This window comes from Corythoichthys intestinalis, chromosome 16 (assembly GCF_030265065.1).
Source record: "Corythoichthys intestinalis isolate RoL2023-P3 chromosome 16, ASM3026506v1, whole genome shotgun sequence".
NCBI lineage: Eukaryota > Metazoa > Chordata > Actinopteri > Syngnathiformes > Syngnathidae > Corythoichthys > Corythoichthys intestinalis.
In genome coordinates, this window is record NC_080410.1 from 36857045 (window position 1) to 36873237 (window position 16193).

At 38.0% G+C, this 16193-nt stretch overlaps 1 protein-coding gene across 2 annotated transcripts; it reads left to right on the plus strand.

The window, feature by feature from the left end:
• Positions 1-1680: 1680 nt before the first annotated feature.
• Positions 1681-10883, plus strand: pvalb5 (parvalbumin 5). Of its 2 annotated transcripts, XM_057861630.1 has the most exons (6): positions 1761-1811; positions 3427-3628; positions 4813-4902; positions 8415-8547; positions 8784-8893; positions 10713-10883. In XM_057861630.1, exons 3-6 carry the CDS (start codon positions 4842-4844, stop codon positions 10733-10735), a joined length of 327 nt encoding a protein of 108 aa, XP_057717613.1. In that variant the 5' UTR covers positions 1761-1811; positions 3427-3628; positions 4813-4841; the 3' UTR covers positions 10736-10883. The 2 variants fall into 2 exon arrangements, with proteins under 2 accessions (XP_057717612.1, XP_057717613.1); XM_057861629.1 differs by lacking the exon at positions 3427-3628 and having other exon boundaries at positions 1681-1811; positions 10713-10882.
• The last annotated feature ends 5310 nt before the right edge of the window (positions 10884-16193 follow it).

The window sequence follows — 16193 nt, forward strand, 5'->3', positions numbered from 1 at the left end:
ACGTAGTTTGTAGCGGCTGTCAGCAGCAGTCAGGTATTCTTGTGTTTTTTATCCAGCGACATGAGTTGAGCTAAAGCCGTGTGTTGAGCATTGGCATTACCCGGGTCTATGACAAGCATTATGTTTACTTTCGGGACGCAATGCGGTCAGTTTCTCATTGCGTCCCGAAGACCGCGCTGTGTATTAGTTCCGCTTTACTTGACATATTTCAATAATCGGAATTTGGATGTCTGAGAATCAAGGATGTAATGACGGCTGGGCATGTTGTACCGTGGTTCTAAGTGTTGGATGGTGCGTCTTTACTCACGTGAGGTAATGGCTCGTCATCCAGAATGAATTCTTCGGCAATGACTCTTGTTATTCCCTGGGCTTTGGGACTGTCGAGTGCCAGTTTGTCACGCATAGCAAAAGTTTCTGCCAGTGTTAGTTGCGTAGGACCTTTCTTTTTGTCTTCGGTTTTCTTAACATACTCCTCATATTGTTTGTGGTGGTATTTCGCTAAATGCTTGATTAGGTTGGTTGTATTAAAACTTCTTACAGCTTTACCACTACGCTTGACTTCATTGTGGCATATGTTGCACTCTGCCTCTTCGTCTTTGTTGTCCTTTAAGGTAAAATGATCCCACACAGCTGACATTTTTACCGATAAAGTCTGTCGGTACATTGGGAGACGGTAATGTAAATGTAGTGTGTTGAAGGTGTGCCGTAAAATGCGGACCGGATTTTAGGGAAACCGAAGCAAAAACTGGAATGGATTATGTAAATCGGTGCGCTGGAAAACCCGGACCGGATTTAAAAAAAAAAAAAAAAAACTGGATCGGACGTCTGGATCGGAATTTTTCCATGTTCCAATACCGATGCGCATTTTATTGCCCATATCGGCGTCCGATCCGATCCAAATATCGGATCGGGACATCTCTAATTTAAATAATAGCTCTTTCAAAGCAAATATACACATGTCAGTTCCATGTTTCCTTTTAAACCCGAACTGATTGTCGCTTGTCAAAATAAATGAAACAGTTCTACCCAGTATGATTGACTCTAGAACTTTAGAGAGCACACTGGCCAGGGCAATAGGTCTGTAATTATCTTAACTATTGATTTTACCAGCCTTGTCTTTTAAGATAGTATATTTTTATATGATGAATAAATAAATTTATAAATGAATAAAAGTTTCCAGCTTGGTTTCATTGACCCGTAACAAAATTGTCCAAATATATGAATAAAATCTTGGAAGAAAAATGTGGCGGCAGATGGTGTTGATGATTAAATTTTGTAACAGCGTTCCCAAGTCAAGGTCAGAAACACCAAATGCCCACATTTGACTTCTGAAATTCTTGTATGTGATCTACACATGTTGAAAATGTGTTCTTAAATAGAAAACAAAAGGAGCACTCAGAAAGAGCAGACGTCCACCAAAGCAGCCAAATGCAAAGCATCGTCATATTTGGTAGCGTGGGCACCTCTAACACGAACCCTTACCAACATGCAGACAATACAGAGTCAAATACTGTATATAGCATTTTTTAATTTCAATTCAAACATACAATTGGCAGCAGAAATAATTATACCAAAAATAAACCTACTAAATATTTTATTTATGTTTCTTGCATTCTTGCAAGTTTGCAAAAAAACAATATGAGTGAGTGAATTATGTGCTCTGATTCACTGATGAAGGAGGAGGAGACGAAGAGGAGGAGGAGGACGCTTCGCTTGCTGTGCTGAGGTGGGGAAACTCTCCCTGCTGACAGATGCGTCAGGTTGCTACTTGCAAAAAGCATCTCTGACACGCCAGTGGGAACAAAAGAACGGTAAGCATCATGTTTATTTATCCTGCAGCTATTCAATTAACTCAATAACTTTATTAGATAAGATATCAAAAACACTAGGACTGCCATAAACGATTGTATTGATAGTCGACTAATCAATGGTAATTTTTTCTGATGATTCAACTAATCGGTTTGTGTATAAACCATGTTTCATTTAGTGTTGTATTAAAGTGGGTTTTACATTTTACAGTAGTTGGAAAAGAGCAAATAAAACTAAATCAAATTTAAAAAAAAAAAAAAATATATATATATATATATGCGCTGAGAAAAGTTAGATGGATGCTGTTTCTGTATCATTGTGTTCCAAAACAAGCAGAGCTTTGAAAATATCTCATTTTGAGCCATTCAAATGTAATCATGTACTCTCATCAAGGACTACAAATCAAAAATGATTTCTTTTTTGTGTATTTTTTTGCTTCGTGTTCTTTTTTAAAATGCTAAACATAAATTAAGATAACAAATTAAAAGAAAGTGTTTACTGAGATCTTTTATTATGTTGTTTGTTTAATTAAGACTTTTTAATTGAATAAAATGTACAAATAATATGAATAAAACATAATATTTCTAGTTTTTCCCTTTTTTTGCTTTTTTTTTTTTTTTTAATGTAAAAAGGAATATTTTTAGAAAATTTATAGAGAATATCTTAATTATATTTTTCAAATTTAACCTGTTTTCTAATACCGTATTGGCCCGAATTTAAGACGGCCTTGATTATAAGGCGACCCCCTTTTTTTCAAGTCTCAAGTTTGAAAAAAGACTTTTTGAACACCAAATTAATTTTTATACAGAAAGTAATTACAGTACATCTGAAACAAATGATTATAACAATATATTTGAGAGAAAAAGCATGTTATTTTGCCTCATTCAAATCTTAATATCTGAACATTTAAATATGTAAACTAAAGTGCAATCACATTCGTAAATGAATGGCTTCTGGTTTTTGAAATGTAAATAAACCAATCTATTGTGATAAAACAACAAAATTGCAATAACTGCATTAACCATCAAAGTGAAGTCTAACTGTAACTGTAGTCTTGAAACAAATCTGAATAAGGAAAAACATTGCACTAAAATAATGCAAACTGGTTAAACTTGAGAGTAGCTGAGATCTGTCATGACAGAACATCGCTTCAATGATATCTGGCGCCATCTAGCGTCGTCAATGGGTATAACGTCTAGACCCCGAATATAAGACGACCCCCATTTTTTCAATCTTATTTCAATGCGAAAAACACCGTCTTACATTCGGGCCAATACCGTAATACAATTTTAAGATAAAATATTACATGCGAATATTTTCAGGGTTTTTTTTTTTTCACTTGAAAATTTTTTTTTCTTTTTTTTAAAGGGATCCTCTATTTTTAAGACAAGTAAATCTTAAAACATAAATGTTAGTATGAGTTGTAATAATTTGATATTAAAACCCCTCTTAATGTTTTTGTTTTAATAAAGTTTGTAAAATTATTTTAAGTGATAGGTCGCCATTCTTGTTACGTCGCAGTGCGTGGCGTCACTGGCCCCGAATGCCGAAATTCCAGCTTGTCACTCGTTAGCTTTCCCAACATGTCGTCAGTTCTGCCCTTCCTATTTGAACCAGATCTGAAAAGTGAAGAGCAGGACAGCACTGTCGGTCGTTCACAAGACGAGCTTCAGGGGAAAATGCGTGCAGCAAATACCTGATAAGACAAAAGTTGGGCAAAACTGGTGATGCGAGAGAGTCCTGTTGGGAACTCAGGTTGGGAGCGAGAGTGCATGCTGTTGGGATTCGGGAACCCCGGTTTTATTAGCAGATATTCAAGGTAAGCATATTGCATTTTCAAACGTTTTCCCAATATAATTATGTAGATTGTTAGCATCCAGAGCTGTCGTGTGCTTTACATACTGTACAAGAGCACACCTTGTGTAATCCAGGTCTTGTACATTGTAACGCGTGGTAGCTAGGATACGTGTATAAAAGTACCAGAAAGGGGTGAAGCTTCCACTTATGCACATTTATTCACAAAAAATAATATTTCCACCTTGACCACTCTTCACTCGGGAGCTCAGCAGTACGCAAACACGCATTCCCTGACGAACTCCAACATTGTTGTAAGGTCCACGTCAGAGTCACAGTCGTCACTGTAGCGTGCCATAGTTAGAATTAGACCGATCCATGGCAATATCGCAGCCGCGATTAGGCCATCGATTCCACAAAATAGACTGATCCGAAAAGCCGCTGTGGGACCGACGAGTAAAAATAAATGGACTGATCCAAAACCATTATTGCAGACGCGATGGGACCCTTACTTGACTGAAGATCCAGGAAAAATGTTCGGGCGCCAGTTGTAACGCGGGGTGGGTAGGATACATGCATACTGGGACCAAAAAGGGGGGGAAGCTTCCATTATGCACATTTATTCACTAAAAATAATAATTCCACCTTGACCACTCACTTCACTCCCCTTTTTTCCATTTGACTGGAAATTGCATCCAAAAGCAGCACATCGTGGCATTTTACTTCGCGAGTTTAGGCAGCAATAAGCAATTGTTGAACACGCTACACATTTGGAAACATTGACGTCATCACTGCGAGCCTGCAAACCATGGCGTCAACTAACGGTCAAAATATGGACTAAATATTATAAAATATTGCCATTGAACATTTTATGTGTTTCTAACAACATATTTTAGTACAAGAGAACAATTAGAGCCCACATGTATTTAAATCAGAGGATAACTTTAAAATAGAAATGGAAAAAAAAGTCAAGATTTTGGACATATTTTAAGTAACTCTTCTCTTAATAATGATTCAACTATCAAAATAGTTGTCGATTAATTTGCTCATCGATTAGCTGTCCATGAGTTGATTCAGCGTAGCAGCCCTGTTGTATACTCTTCGCTTGTGCGTGCTTTTTCTACCCACTTCTCGTTGTTTAAAACAGAAAGTACCTTTCGCACACTTTGCCTTGACAGTCACTTGCGTGCATGTGCGTGACTCCCTCAGGCAAGCGCAGAGCAACGAGGAAAAGGACCATGGCATTTGCTGGGATGCTGAGGGACGAGGACATCCAGGCTGCCGTGCAGGCATGTCAAGGTGAGTCCAGAAACGGCAATACTTTGTCATCTTAGGGTTGTTTGCTTGTATAATTCGGCTTGATGACTTGAAACATCCAGAAGGGTTCCACATCCACCCTCTCCAGAACATGCTCTCACTTCTCAAAACACTTGATTATTTATCTCCAGTTGTTACGTTTGCATGACAGCTCAGGGAGGCACTGTGACGGAATGTGAATGTCAGCGCTCAGTAGCGACGCTCACGGCAAACTCATGTTATCGTTGACTTTTCCGATTTTGCTCGAAGCAATGGTTTCTCCCAAGCGTCCTGGACTTGGATGTGTATGCCTTTTCACTTCATTTGTTATATAAAGTTTGTGTCTCCTAATTTAAAATTGTTGGTAAAAAGGCCGCGACAAAGGATTTTTTTTTTTCATAGTTGATTAATCACTGAATATTTTTACAATTATTCAACTCATCGGATCGAATATTTACTGCTGCATTACTCTGGACAGGAGTGGATATAGAAAAATATTTATGGGGTGGCCAGAGGGGGGCAGGAACTAGGGTTGTTCCGATCATGTTTTTTTGCTCCCGATCCGATCCCGATCGTTTTAGTTTGCGTATCTGCCGATCCCGATATTTCCCGATCCGATTGCTTTTTTTTGCTCCCGATTCAATTCCAATCATTCCCGATAATTTTTCCCGATCATATACATTTTGGCAATGCATTAAGAAAAAAATGAATAAAACTCGGACGAATATATACATTCAAAATACAGTCCATAAGTACTGTATTTGTTTATTATGACAATAAATCCTCAAGATGGCATTTACATTATTAACATTCTTTCTGTGAGAGGGCTCCACGGATAGAAAGACTTGTGACTTTGTATATTGTGACTAAATATTGCCATCTAGTGTATTTGTTGAGCTTCAGTAAATGATACTGTAGCCATGTCCAAATGCATGATAGGAAGTGGAACCATGACTGTGCATAGTGCTACCAATTCATATATCTTCTCTGCGTTGGGAAATAACATAAGGTTTTAAGAAAAAGATCAAAAGACAAGGTAGAAAGTGCTACCTTGCTTCCCCAAATTGCTTCCCATGATATTTCTAATCGTAGGGAGAGGGATTGTAAGGCTTTAGCCAATTAAAAAAAGGCTCCAAAGGCTGCCCAAATTCACTCTACTCATTTTACGCTGCCTTTTATCTCTCTTTATAGGTAAAATGGCGCCATTACAGATTGAGCGCGATAATGCGTGAGTGGGTCATGCAACGCATGCATTAATTGCGTTAAATATTTTAACGTGATACATTTTTTAAAAAAACTAATTACTGCCGATATCGGGATAAATTTGATAACCCTACCTTAAGCCTACACTAAAGACTCTGGATGAGTGTAACATATATCTGTAACAAAAGGCATGGCCAATATTTTTTTTGCCGATTCCGATACTTTGAAAATGACGTGATGCCGATCGATCGGGACATCTCTTGCAGGAACCTTTTGAGGTTGGCAAATATTTCATCAAATTTATCAACACCTCATCCCCACCGTGAAGCATGGTGGAGGGAGTATCATGTTTTGGGGCTGCTTTGCTGCCTCAGGGCCTGGACAACTTGCAATCATTGATAGAAGAATGAATTCAAAAGTTCATCAGGATGTTTTGCAGGAAAATCAATCAATCAAATTTATTTATATAGCCCTTTACAAAACCTGAAAGGCCCTCAAAGTGTTTTCCAAAAAAACATGACTCAAGATAAATAAAAGGCAGGAAAGTATTATACAATGACATTAAGAAAAAAGACATGAAACACGAACAGCGCATCGCGATAGAAGTCCAGCAAATAAAACAATAAAACCAGTAAAATCCAAAAACATTAAAAACTCTAAAGCAAATAAAACCAGGCTATCCGAATCTGTGTGAAATTCGAGTCTAAAAAGGTGTGTTTTTAACTGACACTTAAAAAGACCTAGATCCGTAGTGGTGTGGATTTCAGGGGGAAGGCTATTCCACATGTCAGAACAAAACCTTAGGCCGTCTGTTAGACAGCTGAAGTTAAAAAGAGGATGGATGCGGCAACAAGCCAATAATCCAAAACACAGGTGTAAATCAACTTCAGAATGGTTTCAGAAGAACAAAATACACGTTCTGGAGTAGCTAAGTCAAAGTCCAGACTTGAACCTCATTGAGATTCTGTGGCATGACCTAAAGACAGCAATTCATGCCAGACATCTCTGGAATCTGACTGAACTACAGCAGTTTTGTAGAGAAGAATGAGCCAAGATTAGACCTGATCAATGTGCCAGACTGATCTGCAGCTACAGGAAGCGTCTGGTTGAAGTTATTGCTGCCAAAGGGCCCCCCAACAAAATTTTAAATGTGATAGTTCACTTACCTATTTTCCCCCCTTCTGTCATTGTTTGCATGCTATCCTCATTAAAATATGGAAATCTATAAATGTTTGGGTTGTTGTAGTTTGATTTTAGTTAAAGCAGACACTGTTTTTTTTATCTGTGTGATTTTGACAAAGATCAGATCACATATGATGATGAGTTTATGCAGAAATGTGAGAAATTCCAAAATGTTCAGATATGTTTTCATACCACTGTAGTGCTTTCTTGCCCTATATTTTTCATGTATATTTTTCTTTGTTGTAAGGCACTTTGAGGACTTCTCAAGTTTTTGTAAAGGGGTATATGAGTCAAGTTAATTTCATTTAAATTTAATGTTCATTTTCTGCCAGCCTCTCACATTGTACATGGATTAGACATCTATCAATGTCAACGGCAGCTAAATATATATTTTTTTAACACAGTAATGTAGGGCTGTAGCTATCGATTACTTTAGTAGTCGATTAATCGATGAACTACTTTGTCGAATAATCGAGTAATCGGATAAGGAACATGAAAAATTAAAATACCTGAGCTGAGCCTCAAACAGTATTAAAAAAATATTTGAATTAGGATTTATGTACAACAAAAGAACAATTCGCTAACTAACATCGCAAAAGTCCACTAGCTTAAATGCTATAAAACGCCAATTAAAAAAAATTTTTTTTTTTAACAATGCTCTTAACAAATGGTTCAGACACACAAAAAATGGCCAAATATACCCATAAACTAAATTACGAATGCATTAAAAAAAACATTAGCTCAAACAAAAACAGCTTATGTTGGTTTTAACATGGAGCAGCTGGATTCGGCCATGTGAAATGAGGCAGACCACAGGGCTGTGTATCCACTCAAATCAATAAAACTGAATGCAAACAATTTCAGAATAAACCATTACAACGCCACAATAATTAAACGAATACTCGAAGCAGCAAAATTTAATTCGAATTTTTTTTTTCTAATCGAATACTCGACTTACTCGATTAACCGTTGCAGCACTACAGTAATATACGATAGGTAGAGTGAAGTAAATGTTAAGTAAATGCTGCTCATGATGGTGTTACAAGACCAAATATATTTTAAGAGCGATTTAGTCCAATGTTGTCTTGTAATCTGATTTTTTTTATTTTATTTTTTTTATAACTACACAGCACCAGGCACATTCAACTTCAAAACTTTCTTTGCACAAGTGGGACTAGTGGACTCATCGGAAGCAAACTGGAAAGATGTGTTCATAGTCTTGGACCAGGACAGGAGCGGATTCATTGAAGAGGAGGAGCTAAAGTATGTGTGTGTCTGTCTTTGGTGTGTAAGTGTGAGTGGCTTAGAAGCCTAAATAAGGATGTAAGCTGGCACATATAGATGCATTTGTGCCAGTGAAAGCCCTCAAGCGGAAGTCACCCTTTGAATGTTACATCTGTTAATTAATGCATGAGGGCTGACTAAAGGCAATAAGCTTGGCTTGTGATAGAAAATCATAAATGTTATGAATTCACGCATCAGTTTTTTTCTTTTATCAGATTATTCCTTCAGAATTTTTCCCCTGGTGCAAGGGAACTGACAGTGGCCGAAACCAAGACTCTGATGGCGGCGGGGGACAGAGATGGTGATGGCAAAATTGGGATTGAAGGTTTGTAAAGTGAAAACAAAAATAATAAAACACACACAGACAGAATCTAACTTTTTTTTCCCTGTTCTTTAGTCATCATGGCCACATGGGTTGAAAATAAAATTGACGAGATCACAAGTCAATAAATGGGAATGGGTTGATCTCAAAAAGAAGTTAGGAATAATTTCTGGGATTTTTTCCCCTATATCATTCAAACTCTTTTCATTTAAAAAAAAAAAAAATCTTTTGAAAGAATAAACAAGTATTTCACTTCAGCTCTCAACTTAGAATAGAATAGAATAGAATAGCCCTTTATTGTCATTATACAGTTGTACAATGAAATTTTGGAGCATCTCCCTTTGCAGTGCATGACAAGTAAAAATCACAAAAGTGACCTGCAAGAATAAAAGTATAAAATCTAAATAAATATAAAATGTGTATGAGGTAGTCCTATGTTCAGGCAGTGCAAATAATTGAAGTGAAGTAGCAGCAGTTGACAGTGAAGGCATTGAATATTGCACATTATTATTGTACGTAAATAAGTATTGCACATAGAATATGTGTGAATAGAAGTAGTAGCAGTTGACAGTGAAGCATTGAATATTGCACATACTAAGTATTGCACATAGTATATTGAATGTAAATGAATATTGGACATTGGGTGATGTGGTGTTACATACGGCTCTTCAGGGTGGAGATGGCTTTATCGAAGAAACTGTTCCTCAGTCTGTTTGTTCCGAGGGAACCACGGATAGAAACACTTTAGTTCTTAAATGATAAACGTTAATATGAGTTAAAATAATCTGATATTTAAACCCCTTTTGATGTTTTCATTTTTATACAATTTGTAAAATTAGTTTCACTAGAAGGTCGCCATTGTTGTTGACGTCGCAGGGTGGTGACGTAACTCGGTTATGCTGCCGAGCTTCCAGAGTACGACTCTAGCGGCATAAACTTGTCATCTGTTCAGCCCTTTCAATTTGAACCCGAGAGGAACGTTAATGACAATGACAGCACTGTCGATACTTCGCAAAACGAGCAGCAAAAGCAAAATGAGCAGAAAAGACGGGATGAGACAAGACAAGAGTAGGACAAAACCGGTGTTCTGCCAAAATGTGCTACACCGGTGAATTTAACACTCAAAGTGCTACCGTGTGCTTTCAGCTTGTTTTGTTTAGATCAGGGGTCCCCAAACTTTTTCCTGTGAGAGCCACATAACTTTTCTCTTCGATGATGAGGGGCCGGGGTCAGTTTGTAACAGAAAAAGTGTGATGATTGCAGGAGTGCCTAAATGTAAAAAAATATTGTTTTTCAGAAAGCCACAATCAAATAACCCTTTCTGGATTCTTCACGGAACAAAAGTAAATAAAATAAAAATAATAATATAATATAATATAATATAATATAATAATAATAAATAATAATACCACTATTAATTAAATAGATAATAACCAAATAACCCCCTCTGAGTTCTTCACAGAAAAAGGCCAGGAAATAAATAACACTATTTAGAAAAAAATACAAATAGAAATTTAAAAATTATTTTACTTTTATATAAATGGTACTAAATCTCTTTGGAAAAAAATAAAATTAAAAAACAATTAAATGCTCATGGATTTCTTTAAAAAATGCTTCCAAATTTATTTGGATCTCTTTCCAAAACTTCAGGACGAGTAAGTAAACCTGCACTTTTAAAATGTGGGCCATGTCCCTTCCTTACTAAAAATTAGTCAATGTGGAGATGCGCTGCAGGAGCTATCCACTATCTAGTGCTGAAATCACACTCAATAAAAGTCTGTGCTGCACTCAAACTCCTCTCGTCTCTTTGTTTTTTCAAAAGAGTTCTGCCATCTCCTGAAGTGAAAAGGATGACCTCCATTGGCCACGACTGTCTTTTCCTGTGTTCAGTAATTCCAGTTCACCGTTTCCCAGAAGACAAAAACCTGCTAGGTTCTGAACCTGCTTGCTGCTCTCCTTGTCGGTCGAAAGTCCAGGAAGTGATCAATAAATGTACTTATCATTTCATGACGTTGTCTGGGTATTATTATATATCACCAGCACCGGCAGTCTCCATGGATTGGACATTTCGCGCAGTCAATGTCAACCAGTTAATAAATGATCTGAAAATAGATGTCAAATAGACAAAATGAATGAAGTAAAAGTAATTCAGAAAACTGCTCCTTTGGTATTAAAAATAAATAATAAAAAAAGTCAAAATAAAAAATTCTATTAACAGTGTCAACCTTTCTCAAGTGCAAAAAAAATGTCAATCCATGAATAAAATAAAACACAACATTCTAATGACCGGGGCAACCTTCCTCAACTTCACATGACAACACTTCTTTATTGATGCACTCCAGTGAAGAAATAAGTATTTGAACACTCTACTACAGTGTATCACAAAAGTGAGTACACCCCTTAGAAACTACGTACATCCCTAAATGTCCAAATTGAGTACTGCTTGTCATTTTCCCTTCAAAATGTCATGTGACTCATTAGAGGAGTGCTGTCAGCATTGCTGCAGAGATTGAAGAGGTGGGGGGTCAGCCTGTTAGTGCTCAGACCATACGCCGCACTCTACATCAAATTGGTGTGCATGGCTGTCACACCAAGAGGAAGCCTCTTCTGAAGACGGTACACAAGAAAGCCCGCAAACAGTTTGCTGAAGACATGTCAACAAAACACATAGATTACTGGAACCATGTCCTGTGGTCTGATGAGACGGGCGGGCTTTCTTGTGTACCGTCTTCAGAAGAGGCTTCCTCCTGGGGTGACAGCCATGTACACCAATTTGATGTAGAGTACGGCGTATGGTCTGAGCACTAACAGGCTGACCCCCCACCTCTTCGATCTCTGCAGAAATGCTGACAGCACTCCTGTAACAAGTCACATGACATTTTGAAGGGAAAATGACAAGCTGTACTCAATTTGTACATTTAGGGATGTACGTAGTTTTTAAGGGGTGTACTCCCTTTTGTTGCCAGGGGTTTAGATATTAATGGCTATATTTTGAGGGGAAAATAAATTAACTCTATTATATAAGTTGCACACAGACTACTTTTCATTGTGTCAAAGTGTCATTTTGTCAGTGTTGTCGCATGAAAAGATATACTTAAATATCTGCAGAAATGCGAGGGGTGTACTCACTTTTGCGATACACTGTATTTTGCAAGTTCTCCCATTTAGAAATCACAGAGGAGTCTGAAATTTTCATCGTAGGTGCACGCCCACTGTGAGAGACATAATCTAAAAAGAAAAAATCCAGAAATCACAATGTATGATTTTTTAAAATCAATTTACATGTGTGATACAGCCACAAATAAGTATTTGAAGACATGTCTATCAGCTAGAATTCTGACCCTGAAAGACCTGTTACTCCGCCTGTTAAAATTCCACCTCCACTCCATGTATTATCCTGAATCAGATGCACTTGTTTGAGGTCGATGGCAGCATAAAGACACCTGTTCACCCCATACAATCAGTAAGACTCAAACTTGCAACATGGTCAAAACCAAAGAGCTGTCCAAAGACACCATAGAAAAAAATTGTTCACCTCCACAAGGCTGGAAAGGGCTACAGAACAATTGCCAAGCAGCTTGGTGAAAAACGGTCCACTGTTGGAGCAATCATTAGAAAATGGAAGAAGCTAAACATGATGGTCAATCTCAATCAGAGTGGACCCTTATGTAAGATATCACCTCGTGAGGTATCAATGATCCTAAGAAAGGTGAGGAATCAGCCCAGAACTACACGATAGGAGTTGGTCAATGACCTGAAAAGACCACCGTCAGTGACCACCGTTTCCAAGGTTACTGTTGATAATGCACTAAGACGTCATGGTTTAAAATCATGCATGGCACGGAAGGTTCCCCTGCTTAAACCACCACGTCTTAACACTAGAAAACCCAGCAGAGGCAGACTCGGCTCTTTCTTTCTGAAGACAAATACTCCTAATATTCCCATGCCATGGCCGATTTGGCCTCTTCTCCGGAAAAACCCAGAGTTGGCCAAAATGATCCAAGTGCTTTTGAATTAGCAAGTCGTTGTCCGACAGGCAGCAACCATTCATATGTAAATACAACCACTAGACATAAATTGTGCTAGTATGCAGCTCAAACGGAAGGGAACACACCACGGTTGCACTATTCATGTGATAGTTTGTGTCAGTTCAAGTAAAGCTACATTTATTTATGGAAAACTGAAAAAATGGCCCAAATGTGTACATTGTTTTGGGAAAAAAAGGTGTTTTAGAACTATACAGTTTGAATGTAAAGCAGGAGTTGTGTCTATAGTTTTGAAGGACTGAATCAGGGGCATGGATCATGAATTTAAAATACACGTTTACGCCATTTTTTCTGTTTTTGTGTGTAGAGTATAGAAGAAGTGAGTTTAAAAAAATGTGTAAAAAGTGTAAAACTCCATAAGTAATTATAGCTTGACTTGAACTGACACAAACCATCACATGAACAGTTCTCCGTTTGGGCCGCATACCAACACAATGTATGTCTAGTGGTTGCACTCTTATGAACGGCTGTTGTCTGTGGGACAACGACTTACCAATTCAAAAGCACTTGGGTGATTTTGGCCACCTCTGGGTTTTTCCGGGGGAAAGGCCATATCGGCCTTGCTTGGGACTATTTAGGAGTACCAGAATTCTCTGGGATTTCTAGTGTTAAGTTTGCCTATGACCATTTGGATGATGCAGAGGATTCATGGGAGTAAGTTTTGTGGTCAGATGAGAGAAAAATATAACTCTTTGGTCATAATTCTACTAACCAAGTTTGGAAGAAGAAGAATGATGAGTACTATCCCAAGAACACCATCCCGACTGTGAAGCATGGGTGGTAGCATCATGCTTTTGGGGTGTTTTTTGCGCATGGGACAGGACGACCGCACTGCATTAAGGAAAGAATGACTGGGGCCCTATATTGTGAGATTTTGGGGAAAAACCTCCTTGCTTCAGTCAGAGCATTGAAGATTGGTTGTGCCTGTACACAGCCAAGAAAACCAAGGAGTGGCTCCGTAAGAAGCATAACAAGGTTCTAGCATGGCCTAAACCCAATAAAAAACCACTGGCGGGAGCTCAAACTCTGTTTCTCAGCGACAGTCCATAAACCTCACTGATGGGTGGGCCAAGATTCCTTCTGCAGTGTGTGCAAACCTGGTGAAAAATTACAAAAAGAAACGTTTGACCACAGTAATCGCAAACAACAGCTACAGTGCCAAATATTAACATTTGTTTTCTCAGGTGTTCAAATACTTATTTGCAGCTGTAACACACAAATAAATTGATTTTTAAAAAATCATACATTGTGATTTCTGGATTTTTCTCTTTAGATTGTCTCTCCCACAGTGGACATGCACCTACGATGAAACTTTCAGACCCTTCCATGATTTCTAAGTGGGAGAACTAACCTAACCCTAACCCAAAATAGCAGGGTGTTAAAATACTTATTTTCTTCACTGTATGTATCTATTTATCCTGCTGGCACTCAATGTAAATAATAAATCAATTAAAAAACTGCTACTGGCTAACAACTAGTTTAGGGTTTACCCTGCTCATTGTTAGCTAGGATAGGCTCCAGCGGTTCAGAGGATGAACGAATGAATAAATTCAAACATTTTAGAAATATTAAACATGAAAAATTCTATTAACAGTACCAACCTTCCTCAAACACACACCACTTGATGCCCCATCTTGCGCGAGAGCCTATCGGGTCACTCCTGAAATGCAGCACAAGCGCTGCTTTTTGGGTGCAGGTGTTGATCCGCCGTGTTCATGCGCAGATGCCACAGATTGGAGGCAGCGCATATCTTTCCTGTGAGAACATGGAGTAGCCGATCCACTAACGACTAAAATAGAAGGACAGCGTCACTGACAAATATGCGCGCATCGTAACCCTTTACAGGGCACCAATTTAACTCATTGGCTGCCATTGACAGTGCCAGACATCAAGTCCATTTTGACTCCGAGGGCCGGCAGCGGATCAGTCAAAAAGGATTAGACGTCTAGCGCCATCAATAGCACTGAAAGATGAGCATTCACAGCCTAGCCTCACAGTTTACATTAATGAATTGGACATCTATTGTTGGATTGGTCCATTGGATGGAAAAAGTACATTTGCAGTGTATCACAAAAATGAGTACACCCCTCGCATTTCTGCAGATATTTAAGTATACAGTATCTTTTCATGGGATGACACTGACAAAATTACACTTTGACACAATGAAAAGTAAGGCAAGGCAAGGCAAGGCAAGGCAAGGCAAATTTATTTATATAGCACAATTCAACACAAGGCAATTCAAAGTGCTTTACATCACATGAAGATCATAAAAATCACATTTAAGTCAATACAACGTAAAAACCAAGACAAAAGATCGCATTTAATCACAAATAGAATAAAAATAAATAAATAAAAATAAAACAAAAATAAAAATAAAACAAAAACTACAACTACTAATAATAATTGAAATCAGCAATGGAGATGAGCAGAGGAATAGAAAGCAAGTAGATTGAAATATATAGACAGTTATGGATATGCAGTGCTAAACAAAAGCGTTGTTAGCCCTGATTTAAAAGAGCTAACAGTTTGAGCATACTTCAGACGTTCAGGTAACTTGTTCCAAAGGTGAGGAGCATAATAACTAAATGCTGCCTCACCCTGCTTGGTTCTTGTTCTTGGAACATGCAGAAGACCGGTTCCAGACGACCTTAGGGGTCTAGATGTCTCATAGGAATCTGACAAGTCAAGCATGTATTTTGGTCCAAGGCCATTAAGTGTTTTGTAGACGAGCAGTAGTGTTTTATAGTCTATCTTTTGACTCATTGGAAGCCAGTGTAGCGATTTCAAAACCGGTGTAATGTGGTCCAGCTTCTTTGTATTTGTGAGGACACTGGCTGCAGCATTCTGTACGAGCTGCAGCTTCCTGACTGATTTTTTATCAAGACCTGTAAATATACTGTTGCAATAATCCAATCTGCTGAAAATGAATGCATGCATAGGTTTTTCCATGTCATGTTGAGTCAGAAGCCCCTTAATTCTGGTTATATTTTTTAGGTGGTAATAAGCGGATTTAGTGATGGACTTTAGAGGGCTATCAAATTTTAGGTCTGAGTCAATAATTACGCCAAGGTTTCTGATTTGATTTGTAGCTGTAAGTGACATTGTGCTAAGTTGCCTGCTTATCTTTGACCTTTCCTTTTTTGGCCCAAAAATGATCACCTCTGTCTTCTCCACATTTAACTGGAGAAAATTCTGGCACATCCATTCAGTAGTCTGTGTACAGCTTATATAATAGAGTTAATTTATTTTCCCCTCAA